The following is a 12,443-nucleotide window of genomic DNA, read 5'->3' as shown; positions in this document are numbered from 1 at the left end:
TGGTGATTCCTATGTTGTGCATTCTCATATTTTCCTTTTCCTCTTTTCTCTCTTTTTAAGAAGACAGGGGAAACAGTGCATCCTACAAACTCTGCCTAGAAGTGCGTAGAACTTGGGCAATGAAAACAAAGGAGGAAAGACTTGAGAGCTGTGCTGAACTTGGGAAAGAGATGGAAAAGAAATTTGGAGGCAAGTATTGTACATTGTTGCTTATCGTAATGATGATGGCCTCTCCACCCCAGGTAGAAATGTCCACCTGTATTTGTTGTAAAAAGTTGCAGTGTAGGTTGCCATGTATCTGTTTCTTTCACATAACTGGCTTTTGTGCTTTTTCTCTGCTTGATCTTCCTCAGTGCATCTTGGAGAAGAAGCTACTATAGAAAGAGTGTTACAATCATCCTGTGAAAACTTCCTGGGCAAGTTTATCTCATTTTTAATATCTTCAATTTCTCTTTGTATTGTACACACTTTGAAAAATTTCAGCTCTGGAGTTTTGTCAACTTGAATTACAGTGTAAATCTTAGGTACAGCCACTGTACGAAGACCTGGTGAAAACCACATGCCTTTCAAGTCTCATGCAAGCACTTAGAATCTGCTTACATAAGTAAATAAAATAAGAGGCCTAATCCCGAACAACCACTGTTTCCCACCTATCCTTGCTCCTGACTGAGCCTGTGTTGTCAGCAAGGCTTCTCAGACATGCCAAACTGATGAAGTATAGGATCTTGGCATCTGCAGGTAATGGATTAGTGAGTGGATTGCTATTGAACACCTAGGGTGCCCTGACCTCAAGTGTCGTTTGGATCTTCCATCACTACAGAAGTTTTGAAATAAAAAGTCATCATGAACCAAGACATCCTAAAGCAAAACTGGGTTTTCTTTAACAAGCCATTCCATTCTTACTGTGGGGCATTATTTTTTTTGCAACTAACCAGCATTTCTGCCCTTTTATCTAAGCTGAAGCTTGTTTTCAATGAACTGAACCCATTTAGCTTATACCTGCAATACTTAATAGACTCAGTTGCGGGTGAAATTAGTATTATTTGGATTTGTATCAAAGAGAGGAGGAAGAGGTCTAAACGAGACACAAATAAGTTGCAAAGTAAAATTTCACACTGAAATTCCTCAAGCACATTTTCAATGTTTAGCTGGTACATTACCTGTTTAGAGCCAGGGGTCTTCTAGTTCCATCAGCCAGACTGATGTGTGGGCAGTTTTTGGCCAGTTCCTTCTGGCATGAACCAACTGGTGCTCTGACATGAAATCTGGATGTTGCAGACAGGTCATTTTTCTATCTAATGCCTCTCCCAAGGAGTGTGTTCACAGAAAAGGCCTGGATTGCTTCTGTCTGCACAGTACAGTCCTCCAAATTCTTTCACTGGGCTGATCTCACATTCTCTCACACAATCTCTTGGTTTTCTCATGGCTTTCAGCTAATATCCCCCACCTCATACAGGTGATTCTACTGGGCTGCAGCATGGCTCTCACTTTATTCAGGGTACTTTCAGCTGGAAAGAAGATGAAGAGAAACAACAGACCCTCTGATCCATAAGAGTGCTGTAAGAGGCCCAGAAAAGTTCAGGCCTCACTGTTGTACAGCACTGGTGTAACTGGTCCACTTCAGAGCTTGTGATCCTCAAGCTTAGTGAATGTGCCAGCTGGTGTAGGGCCTAAGTCCTGCACAGTTTGTGCCTTCAGTCGCTTATTCAAATCTGTCTCAGCTGTACTAACATTCCATTGCTTAATGTTAATTATTTCAACTAGTGGAAAGTAAGGTCCTTTCTCTTGTGACACACTCAGGCCTTGGCCCTCAGGCTGTTTGGACACTATCTGCACACACCTCTGCCAGACTTTGTTGCACCAATCAAAAAGTGAAGTTCTCTAGATTCAACAACGTTCTGAATTTATTGTCTCTACCTAGGCTCGGTGGGAGATGTCTGTAACATGGTGTATAAAACAACCAAATGTGCGTTGACTTGGGAATGGGGAGTGACTAATAACTTCCTTTACAACTGCGGTAAGAAATCCAATTAAATCATGACTTGTTTATACTCAGAGTGGTTATGTTAGCTGAATAGATCTATTGGTCAGAGTGCATAGGATTTAGCAGAGCTTTTAAGCTGTGCTTGTCTGACATCAAACCAAGAAAACTGCCTTTGCCATTTACCTTCTTAAAAGAGGGAGGCAGATAGCTTTCCTTTCCAGGATGCACCCTCTCTTAACAGCATCCCATTATGAGCAGCAAAAAGACTAGTCATAAACAGATTTCACATTACAGGAATCCAGATCTGCAATAGCATTGCAGATACATAAGCTCAATTCGGTCACATAAACACAGGCATCTAATGTCACACAAACTGCCCGTGAGTAGAAGGGACAACAACATTAACTTGGAAGACAAAATAAAACCCATGGGACCCCTGTGCCGTTTTGGAGGAGAACCTGGAGGACACAAGAAGTGCCTTAAGGAGTTGGAAAAGGACATCTATGTTTATGAAATTGAGTTGTGGTCCTGATGCACGAGCAGTAACAGTGGTCTCTAGATTCCATTGCCTGCCCTAGCTGCATGTTTACTTATGATAATGGAAGCTTTGGCACCTAGTAAGTAGAAACCTGCATTTAGACAACTGCAGTTAGGTGTCAGGATCTCTAGCTGGCTCAGGCGTTCATTTTTCTGCTCAAAGATCTTATGTTAAAACTACGGGTGCATAGTTCTAGGGGTGTGATCTCTTGACCTTCAAAAAACCCATCAGGAATTCTGGTCTGCAACTGACCACAGAGAGAGGTAGGTCAGGGGGATTTGGATTCCTCTTGTCAGAATACAGTAGGACATCTGGTAGGGCAGGAAAGGCAAGGAGAGGCAGGTTTCAGTACATTTTGGGGGTGCATCATCAGTGAAGACCAATGCGCTTTTTGGGCATTGGTCACATGTATCTGTATGTATATGTGTCTTTATGAAATCCCATTGCTTTTTTTTCATTGGATTAGGTGACATTCAGCCCCCTTACCTGGTCAAAAACAAAACCATATCTTTGATTGATGCTGGCCTGGCAATAAATTCTGCCTATCCTCTGGTCCTTCGAGCACAGCGTCGAGCAGATCTGATAATTTCCTTTGATTTCAGCGCTGGAGATCCTTTTGAGGTATATGTGTGGCTATGGTTTTGGAGAACTTCCTTTGGGGTCATCGGGCTGGGGACTGAACAAATGCATTAAAATCATTGTGTGTGAATCGACTCAGGCAGAATGCAAGAACAACCACAAAACCACAGACAAAAGACAAAGAACAAATTGAATCTCAGTACCTCACAAATTGGGGAATCTCTGAAGCAACACCTGGGCAAAGGAATGTGAGCAGGGCATGCAGGCATTTCAGAGCAGGAGAAAGTCCTTGTTAGCAGGAGCATGTGAGCTCCAACTTGCTTTTCTTGCCTGCTTTTCAAGGGTTCAAGCAGGCATAGTTTTCCACTGTGCTTTGGTCTTCTTCAACAACAAAGCAGTGATCTCATGTATGCTAGATAAGGTGCCCCTGAGTCCATCCCAGGCTTACATTATCTAAGTGCAGATGTTCTACTTGCGAGCACACAGGGCTGAACAACAATTAGTGTGATATAAGTGTTGTCCAGCACCCCAGGTGCGCATCACTTGAGCATGTTTACAATCCTCCTCGCCAATCTTCCATTATTTTCCCACACATTGCCAAAGCAATTTTCAAGGAAATGTCTGAACAGACTCTGACAGGTTGGTACGCTGATCATCACATTGTTTGGGCTTCTTTTTTAGGCAGTTGGCAGAAACGGATACTTATAGAATGTGAGTCGTTTTGTCTGTCTTGTTCACAGGTATTGTGTGGCAACCTACCAAAGGTTATCAAGCTGTCAGGCTACCAAGGGTGCATCAGGGAAGCAGGGGGAAAGCTTACAAATTTCTTAGCCTCCATATCTTCCTCAGGGTTGATAAGAATTTTTCTGCGTGCAAGTGATATTACTCCTTCCTTAAGGACAGTTGATGACTTTCATTAAAGAGAACCTCATCCTGGTGAGCAGGATGAGGAAATGTGTTATTGACACTGAATTCTTCCATATTATCAGAGGAGCTAGGTGGGGAAAGGACACCATACAGAACTATCGCCATTCCTTGCTGTAGTTTGTTTTCCTTCTAAACAAAGTGTTTGATTTGGAATTTCTTTTGGAGGCTGATTCAAGTTGCTGATGTTTAGTGTCTCATAAGAATTTAAAATGTGCTAGGATATCTCAAATTGATGCTTCTCTGCGTATTTTCAGTGTGGTGACTTTAGGGACAGTGGAGGCAGCTGCATCCAGAAGCTCTGTCTCCTTTTGGGCATCTTAGAGATGGTGTTGAAAAGACATTAACTGATCTCTTCAAGTGGCCATTCCTGTTTGACTACAAATCAGATTGTCAGGGAGCACTGAGGGCCAGCTCCTCCCTAAGGGACAGCGATCCAGGCTCGATAACAAGACCAGCAGGGCAGGGGCCTCACCAGCCAGGGTCCACCATGGCAGCACCTGAGAGAGACAAGCAGGACAGGTCCGAGGATGATAGACAGGGTCAATCGTGTGTCCAGATTATCAGGCAAGTCCATGATGAAAAGGCGGGGCCAGGGTCAATCTGGAAAGTCCATGGGTTGGGGTGTGGATCAATGGAGTCCATGCCTAGACATATCTGATGACCCTGGACCAATGGGAAGGGTATGGGAGAAGGCCCCAGGACCACTAAGGCCTATTAGTGCATTCAGGACCCCGACCCTGCCTTCTAACCCAGTAAAGTGTGTCCTCATGCTTGGGAGGTCTGGGGTCAGAAGGACCTTGCTGGAGAGTGATTTCATTGCTGTGGTTGTCAGTGGTTGATTTCAGGGGACGTAGAGCCAGGGCAGGGTCTGGCAACTGAGAAGGGGATATTGCATGAGAGATTTGGGGTCGGGTAGGGTTGTTCAGGCTGGGGTCTAGCCTGGATTGGGAGCAAAGACGGTGGTGCAGGGGGTTCTCTGATCTGACCCTGTCAAGCCTTGGAGGGCTGGCAGGCTTGAGGAAGGATCAGGAGCCTGGGAATGGGTAAGAGGTTGGCACTGTGGGGATATCAAAGCCCAGGGTCAGGCTTGCCCCTCAAGGGGAGTCATAGTAGCAAGGTCCTGCACAGGGGTGGTCCAGTCTCCATGGTGCTTGGCACAGGGCTCAGGAAGGTCTAGGCTAACTGTCGAGGGACAGCTGCACCTAAGTGAGAGGGACCCAGGCAGGGCAGGGCCTTGCCAGCCAGTACCCAGTTTCACAGGATCCTACCGAGACAAGCAAGGCAGGCAGATGGCAGTCAGGTTCAACCAAGGCTTGGAATCATCATGCAAGTCTGTTGTGATGAGGCAGGTCCAAGGTCAATTCAGGAAGTCAATGTGGGTGAGGGCTGGTGGCAGGTAAGGATCAGGCCTGCTGAGGGTAACCAGGCCAGTGACTGCTGGGCAGGTCCATAGTGATGACACCATTCCAAGCTGGGAAGTCATCCTTTGGGTCAAGGCTCAGATCTAGAGGGCCAAGGCACAGGCATGACTGTGACTGAGCAGGAGACCATTGCACCTAGGACATAGCTCATGTAGAGTTTGAAGGCTCAGGTCTGAGATTTGATGCAGCTCATGGGCCCATGGGAAGGATCTGGTCCTTGCCAACTCACACCTCAGCAAGAATAAAGGGAAAGGGGGTTGGAAAATCTAACACTCCAGGGAAGAAGAGCAAAAACCCTTATTAGAGGTAAGAGAAGCCCTTAGCAGAAGGCAAAACACTTTTTGACAGACAGTATTTACAGCAAAATAGATCTTTTACCTTTGAGGAGATTTCATATGAGTATCTGTAAGAATTTTGCTCAGTTTCCCTTTGTGTAGGCTATTTCTTCCTAATATACTCAATTTTCTTTTTCCTTTTACAAACAAACAAGCTCAACTTGACCCAGCAATGTGCGCTCGCAGCCAGAAAGGCAACCACATCCTGGGCTACATCAAAAGGAGCATGACCAGCAGGTCGAGGGAGGTGATACTCCCCCTCTACTCCATTCTCGCGAGACCCCACCTGGAGTGCAGTGTCCCTCTCTGGGGCCCCCAACACAGGAGGGACATGGACCTGTTCAAGCAAGACCAGAGGAGGCCACAAGGATGATCAGAGGGCTGGAGCACCTCTCCTATAAGGACAGGCTGAGAGAGTTGGGGTTGTTCATCCTGGAGAAGAGAAGGCTCATTATTGCCACCTTCCAGTACTTAAAGGGGGACTACAGGAAAGATGGGAAGGGACTCTTTATCAGGGAGTGTAGTGACAGGACGAGGGGTAATGGGGGACTACAGGAAAGATGGGGAGGGACTCTTTATCAGGGAGTATAGTGACAGGATGAGGGGTAATAGTTTTAAACTTAAGGAGGGTAGATTTAGACTGGATATTTGGAAGAAATTCTTGACTGTGAGGGTGGTGAGACATTACAGAATCACAGAATCACAGAACAGTCAGGGTTGGAAGGGACCTCTGGAGATCATCTAGTCCAACCCCCCTACCAGAGCAGGGTCACCTACAACAGGTTGCACAGGACAGCGTCCAGGCGGGTTTTGAATGTCTCAACCTCTCTGGGCAGCCTGTTCCAGTGCTCCACTACCCTCAAAGTGAAGAAGTTCCTCCTCATGTTAAGATGGAACTTCCTATGTTCAAGCTTGTGCCCATTACCCCTCGTCCTATCAATGGGCACCACTGAAAAAAGACTCCTCCCATCCCTCTGGCATCCTCCCTTTGAGTATTTGAAAGTATTAATAAGATCCCCCCTCATTCTTCTTTTCTCTAGACTAAAGAGACCCAAGTTCCTCAGCCTTTCCTCATATGAAAGATGTTCTAATCCCCTAATCATCTTCGTAGCCCTTTGCTGGACCCTCTTCAGCAGATCCCTGTCTTTCTTGAACTGGGGAGCCCAGAACTGGACACAATACTCCAGATGAGGCCTCACCAGGGCAGAGTAGAGGGGGAGGATGACCTCCCTCGACCTGCTGGCCACACTCTTTTTGATGCACCCCAGGATGTCATTGGCCCTCTTGGCTGCCAGGGCACATTGCTGGCTCATGGTCATCCTGTTGTCCACCAGGACTCCCAGGTCTCCTTTCCACAGAGCTGCTCTCCAGGAGGTCAGCCCCCAACCTGTACTGATGCGTAGGGTTATTCCTCCCCAGATGCAGTACCCTACATTTACCCTTGTTGAATTTCATTAGGTTCCTCTCTGCCCAACTCTCCAGCCTGTCCAGGTCACGCTGTAAAGCAGCACAGCCTTCTGGTGTGTCAGCCACTCCTCCCAGTTTAGTATCATCAGCAAACTTGCTGATGGTACACTCTATCCCTTCATCCAGATCATCGATGAATATATTGAACAGGACTGGACCCAGTACTGACCCTTGAGGGACACCACTTGTTACTGACCTCCAACTAGACTCTGCACCACTAACCACAACCCTCTGAGCTCTATCTGTCAGCCAGTTCTCAATCCACCCCACTGCCCATTCATCTAGCCCGCACTTCCTAAGCTTGCATGTGAGGATGATGTGGGAGACAGTGTCGAAAGCCTTGCCAAAGTCAAGGTAGAAAACATCCACTGCCCTCCCCTCATCCACCCCGTTAGCACAAGTTGCCCAGGGAAGTTGTGGATGCTCCATCCCTGGAAGCGTTCAAGACCAGGTTGGATGGGGCTTTGAGCAACTTGGTCTAGTGGAACGTGTCCCTGTCCATGGCACAGGGGTTGGAACTAGCTAATCTTTAAGGTATCTTGCAACCCAAACCATTCTATGATTCTATGAAATTTCATTACAAATGAGGGTAAATGTATAGTATTGTTTCTGTAATTCCTTCCATTTAAACATTTACGCATAAGGGATGAATTTGGGGGAGCTTGAGTTAAAAAAGCCCTTGCTAGGCTTTCCAAATGTTACCACTATTTCATATCATTCCAGGAAAATGTTATGAGAAGTTTGATTGTCTTTTGTGACTATAAGAGTCATCATGTCTTTATCTACAGATCCATCTTTTCCCAATAGGGATTAAAGAAAAGGGACAAATCCTGAGAATCTAACCCCCAAGGCAATTCGGTGGGGTGACAGAAATACCAAGGTGTCAGTAAGTGCCTGTCTATGGGAGAGACTAGTCGACTTCTGAGTGCCTTAAGGACCCATCTTTGGTTGTGAAGTGCATTCTTTGCAGAGGGGTTGTTAGAATTAATTGTGTAAGATCCCAGTTACTCTGGGAAGCTTGCGTAAGGTGGCTGCTGTTCACAGCCCTTGTGCCATCTAAAGCAGAATATTGCAAACCCATTCAGAGAAGAATGAAAAAGACTCAAATGTTGTTTCTTCTCCTCAACTCCTGAACAGTTGGGAGTAATATTTCTCAGACCACAGAAATCTCAGTTTGTGCAAGCGCCCAACAAATGCCTACCCCAGTCAATGTTTTCATGCAAAATCAAGCCAACATTAAAGTTAATGTGTGCCTCCAATCAAGTGGGTTAGCATCTCCCTTTGATGGTCAGATCAACAGAAGTGACACAGCGAGTTTTTAATTTTGTTAGAGCGGTAGAGCAACAGGACGGGTTGCTTTGGAAAGCAAAATTTCTTTTGAAAGTCTGTGAACCTGGTGATGTCTTCAGACTATTTTATAGATGCCAAATTTGTGTGTCTTTCAGCATCAGCCTCATGGCCTTTCTGGGTACAGCTGTAATTTGTTAAACAAAAGTTCTTGCTAGGAGTGACCCCAAGAGTGCTTGATTTTCATTTATATTCTAGACTTAGCCTGTTCCTCAGAGAATGCTTGAGGAAAACTTAGGATTTTAAATATAGTAAGCATTATAATTAAGTAGAACCTAAGAAATTTATCATTGCTGTTCTGTAGCAAGTAATGTTATTCCTGGAGAGAGGATGGATTTATTCTAAGAGCTCACAAACAGGCAAACACACTAAAATATGCATACAATTTCTCTGTGTCTCAGACTATCAAAGCAACAGCTATATACTGCCAGAAAAACCACATCCCATTTCCCAAAATAGAAGATAAGAAAATGGATAAGGACAACCCTTCTGATTGCTATGTCTTCCGAGGAGACAACACATGCCCTACAGTCATGCACTTTCCACTCTTCAACACCGTGAACTGTTTTGGTAACATTACACTATGCATCTTTGTCTCTGTATACTTGCATTTTGTATTCTCCAGTTTCCAGTGCCATGCATTTCATAGTCCTTTACTCAGCACTGCAGCCGTGAATGGACACAGAAGAAAAGGAACAGGGCAGGCTCTTTGTATCATGGATGGAGGCTTGCATGGGCATTAATAGACTCGCCCTGTTACATAAGTGATGTGTGTCCTGAGCTACAAGGATTTTACAGTCCTGTTGGTTTGTTCTGTAAATCAGTGTAATTGAATTGTGGTCCTTCTACTAAAGAGTAGTCGGGAAGGGGGGGGAGGGGAATCACACTTAGAAGCCAGAGTAACCAAGTCTGGGATGTTTACTACCGCTTCTCTTTATAGTTACTGGTGAGGAACAGGCAGGTCCAGAGACAGATTTACCCCCCTCTCTCTGATAACTGATGAAGCAGGTGATGAAAGAGACACCTCCAGACTCTGACTGATCACCTCCTCTCTCTCTTCACTGGTTGCAGCAGAATCTTAATGTGATAAAGAACTTGTATGTGAAATTGCAGATCTTCAGGGATTAATGTTTTCCTCAAGTCCATTTTTTCTTGAACCATCTTGTAGTTTTCTGTTTAGCATTTACTTACATATTTTGTCTACCTTTTTTCTAGATAAAATAGAAGAATACAGAGCAAGGTATCCCACCTTTCACAAGTCCTTTACCAAGGGAGACATCAAAGACCTCCTTGAGAAAGCAAGGTTGAATGTATCCAACAATCGTGGGAAGATCCTTCATGAGATAAAACAGCTTGTGTCTCGCCCTCATGCGAAAAAGTTCTGAATGCAAGGGTTTTTTTTCCTTCAGTACAAGATAATGAATTTATGAATCACTGTGCTTTACCCCACCACACCTTTCATTTTGGCCATTTGGTGTTTTAGCCTTCATACTGTGCTCTGGACAACTGTAATATAGATTTCTCCATCTCAGCTACCTCTCTAATCTCCTCTATAGTTAAAGAGTGAAAAAGGTGCTCTTAGGGAGTGAGTCATTTGGCCCTTTTTAAACACATTTTTGAGAATGAGATGGCCTGAGTTTCTGAAGGGCTGAAGAGGGTCTCTTTAAAATTAGCTGAGATGTTTGCAAAGTTGTTTGCAAAGCAAAGCATTGATGTTTGCAAAGCAAAGCATTGGTGTTGGCAAAGAAATTCTAAAAATGACAAAAAAAATTAAAATAACAAAAAAAATATTAAAATAACAAAAAGGAAGAGTAAGGGATGAAGGAGAAAGAGAGGCGCCTTCCATAGAAGAACAGCTAACCAGACAGCATGACAGACAATAAACAATTAGACAGAAAAGTACTAACTAAACATACTAAAAGGGAATAAAAAAATTATTATATTTTTTGCTTTTGACAATGGAAGAGGAACCATGAAAATAAAGAAAAGTCTGATGGTTAGAGACTTAAAGAATGCTGGTAAACACTGGAGTGTCTCTGTAGAAGGGGAGTATGTCTATCTATATGAACCAAAAGTGAACTAATATTAGTCTCTGCCTTGCTCGTGATACAGGTTTTTCAACCTTCTTTCTTTTCCTGTATTTCTCGCTTGTTCATTTTTCTGCATTTTCCGTGTATCATATCTAAACCTAACAGTTTATAAAATAGATGAGCTATAGCTTGTTCCTAATGGCAACCATATTTGGCTTTGTCCCACAGTATACTACTGTTGTGGTTTAATCCCAGCCAGCAACAAAGAACCATGCAATTTTTCTTCTCACTCCCCCTCCCAGCATCAGGATAGGGGGAGAATTCTAAGAAAAAAAGAAAAACTTGTGGGTTAAACCCTCTGTTAAACCTTGTGGCCTGGTCCAAAGGGAACAGGACTGGAGATTGTAATGGATATAACTTTAAATAGTAATCCATGATTTGATTTGCATATTATAGGAAATACTATAGTAGGATACACCCAAATTAACAGAGGATGAGCCTCACAAGAAGCAGTGCAAGTGCAGGAGTGACCCAACCTGAGCTGATTTTGATGCCACACAACATATCACCTCCCGGAGCAATTGTCATAATAGACAGAACCCAAGTCATGGACTAAATGTGGACAATTTATGGACATTATGGACATCTTACAGGGGTGGCCTATAGACTAAGAGAATGATATCTATGCATAAATCAAAAGATGGGAAAGGGGGGAAGGGAGTGTGGTGGTTAAAGAATGTGTGTTGGATAGTGTGGGTCCTAAAGATGACGTAAATGGTATGGAATAAGAGGTGGAGGCTGTAGTCGGTCTAGCTGAGATGGAGTTAACTTTTTTCATAGTAGCTTTTATGGTGCTGCCTTTGGATTTGTGACCAACACTGCATTGATAACAGAGGGATGTTTTAGTTATTGCTCAGCAGCGCTTACATACAATTAATACCTTTTCTTTTTCTCACGCTGTCCCGCCAGAGAGTAGGCTGGGGGTGCACAAGAAACTGGGAGGGGACACATAAGGAACAGCTGACCCCAACTGACCAAAAGAGGTATTCCATACCATATGATGTTTAGGGCAATTGTGAAATTCAGATGGTGGAGAGACCGTGGTACCTCATCTCATTGCGTACCTCATCTCATTGTGGTCTCCTTGTTTGTTAGCACTGGGTCGTTTGCTTATCTCAAGCCTGTCTCCAACTCCCCATCAGCTCTGGATCTCACAGCTTCTCTTTTCTATTCTGTGTTGCTACCAGTGATAAACCCAGTCATTTACACCATGAGGAACAATGACATAAATGCTGCCATGCAAAAATTAACTGACCATGGAGTATTATACAGAAATAAATAATCAGTCTTTCTTCATTAGACTTCCTCTGTGTTCTTGGTAATGAGCACTTCATTTTCTAATAATGGGCGACTTATACCATTTGGATCAGAGGGAAATATTGACCTTTTTGGGGGTAAGATTGTTTAAAGATTTCATGATACATGTAATTTTGACTTGCTGATGGCAGCAGCTTTTGCAGAATGATATACCAGTAATGGGACAAATACAGCATAATGCTCGCACATACTTTACATATGCCATCCTGCCTATGTCTCTATCTCATCTTCCCTCTGCTTTATATATGCTTACGAAGTATAATTTATAACCAGGTTGTTGTGGAAAAGGGACGCATCCAAGCGTGTATGTGAGACTGCCCAAGAGGGTAGGACATGTCTTGGCAAACATGATAAGAAACCCAGAGAGGTGTTTTGGTGGTGTCCATTTGGTTATGTAACCATTGGAATGTTTGTTGTTTCTTTGTTGTGTCAAGGACA

The 12,443-nt window shown here is 44.0% G+C and overlaps 1 protein-coding gene across 1 annotated transcript in view; it reads left to right on the top strand.

Annotated features, from left to right (window-relative positions):
- PLA2G4C (phospholipase A2 group IVC) overlaps positions 1-9,382 on the top strand; it is a gene marked incomplete at its 5' end in the record, with an annotated part of 29,727 nt that extends 20,345 nt beyond the window's left edge. Inside the window, 6 exon segments of the mRNA XM_082495072.1 lie at positions 68-189; positions 1,922-2,017; positions 2,989-3,143; positions 9,000-9,171; positions 9,174-9,220; positions 9,222-9,382. Coding sequence (XP_082351198.1) covers positions 68-189; positions 1,922-2,017; positions 2,989-3,143; positions 9,000-9,171; positions 9,174-9,220; positions 9,222-9,341 — 712 coding nt within the window. The 3' untranslated portion in view covers positions 9,342-9,382.
- Between the last annotated feature and the right edge of the window lie 3,061 nt (positions 9,383-12,443).

Source organism: Vanellus vanellus (assembly GCF_965231255.1).
Source record: "Vanellus vanellus genome assembly, chromosome: 24".
NCBI lineage: Eukaryota > Metazoa > Chordata > Aves > Charadriiformes > Charadriidae > Vanellus > Vanellus vanellus.
This window is presented reverse-complemented; position numbering and strand designations above follow the sequence as displayed.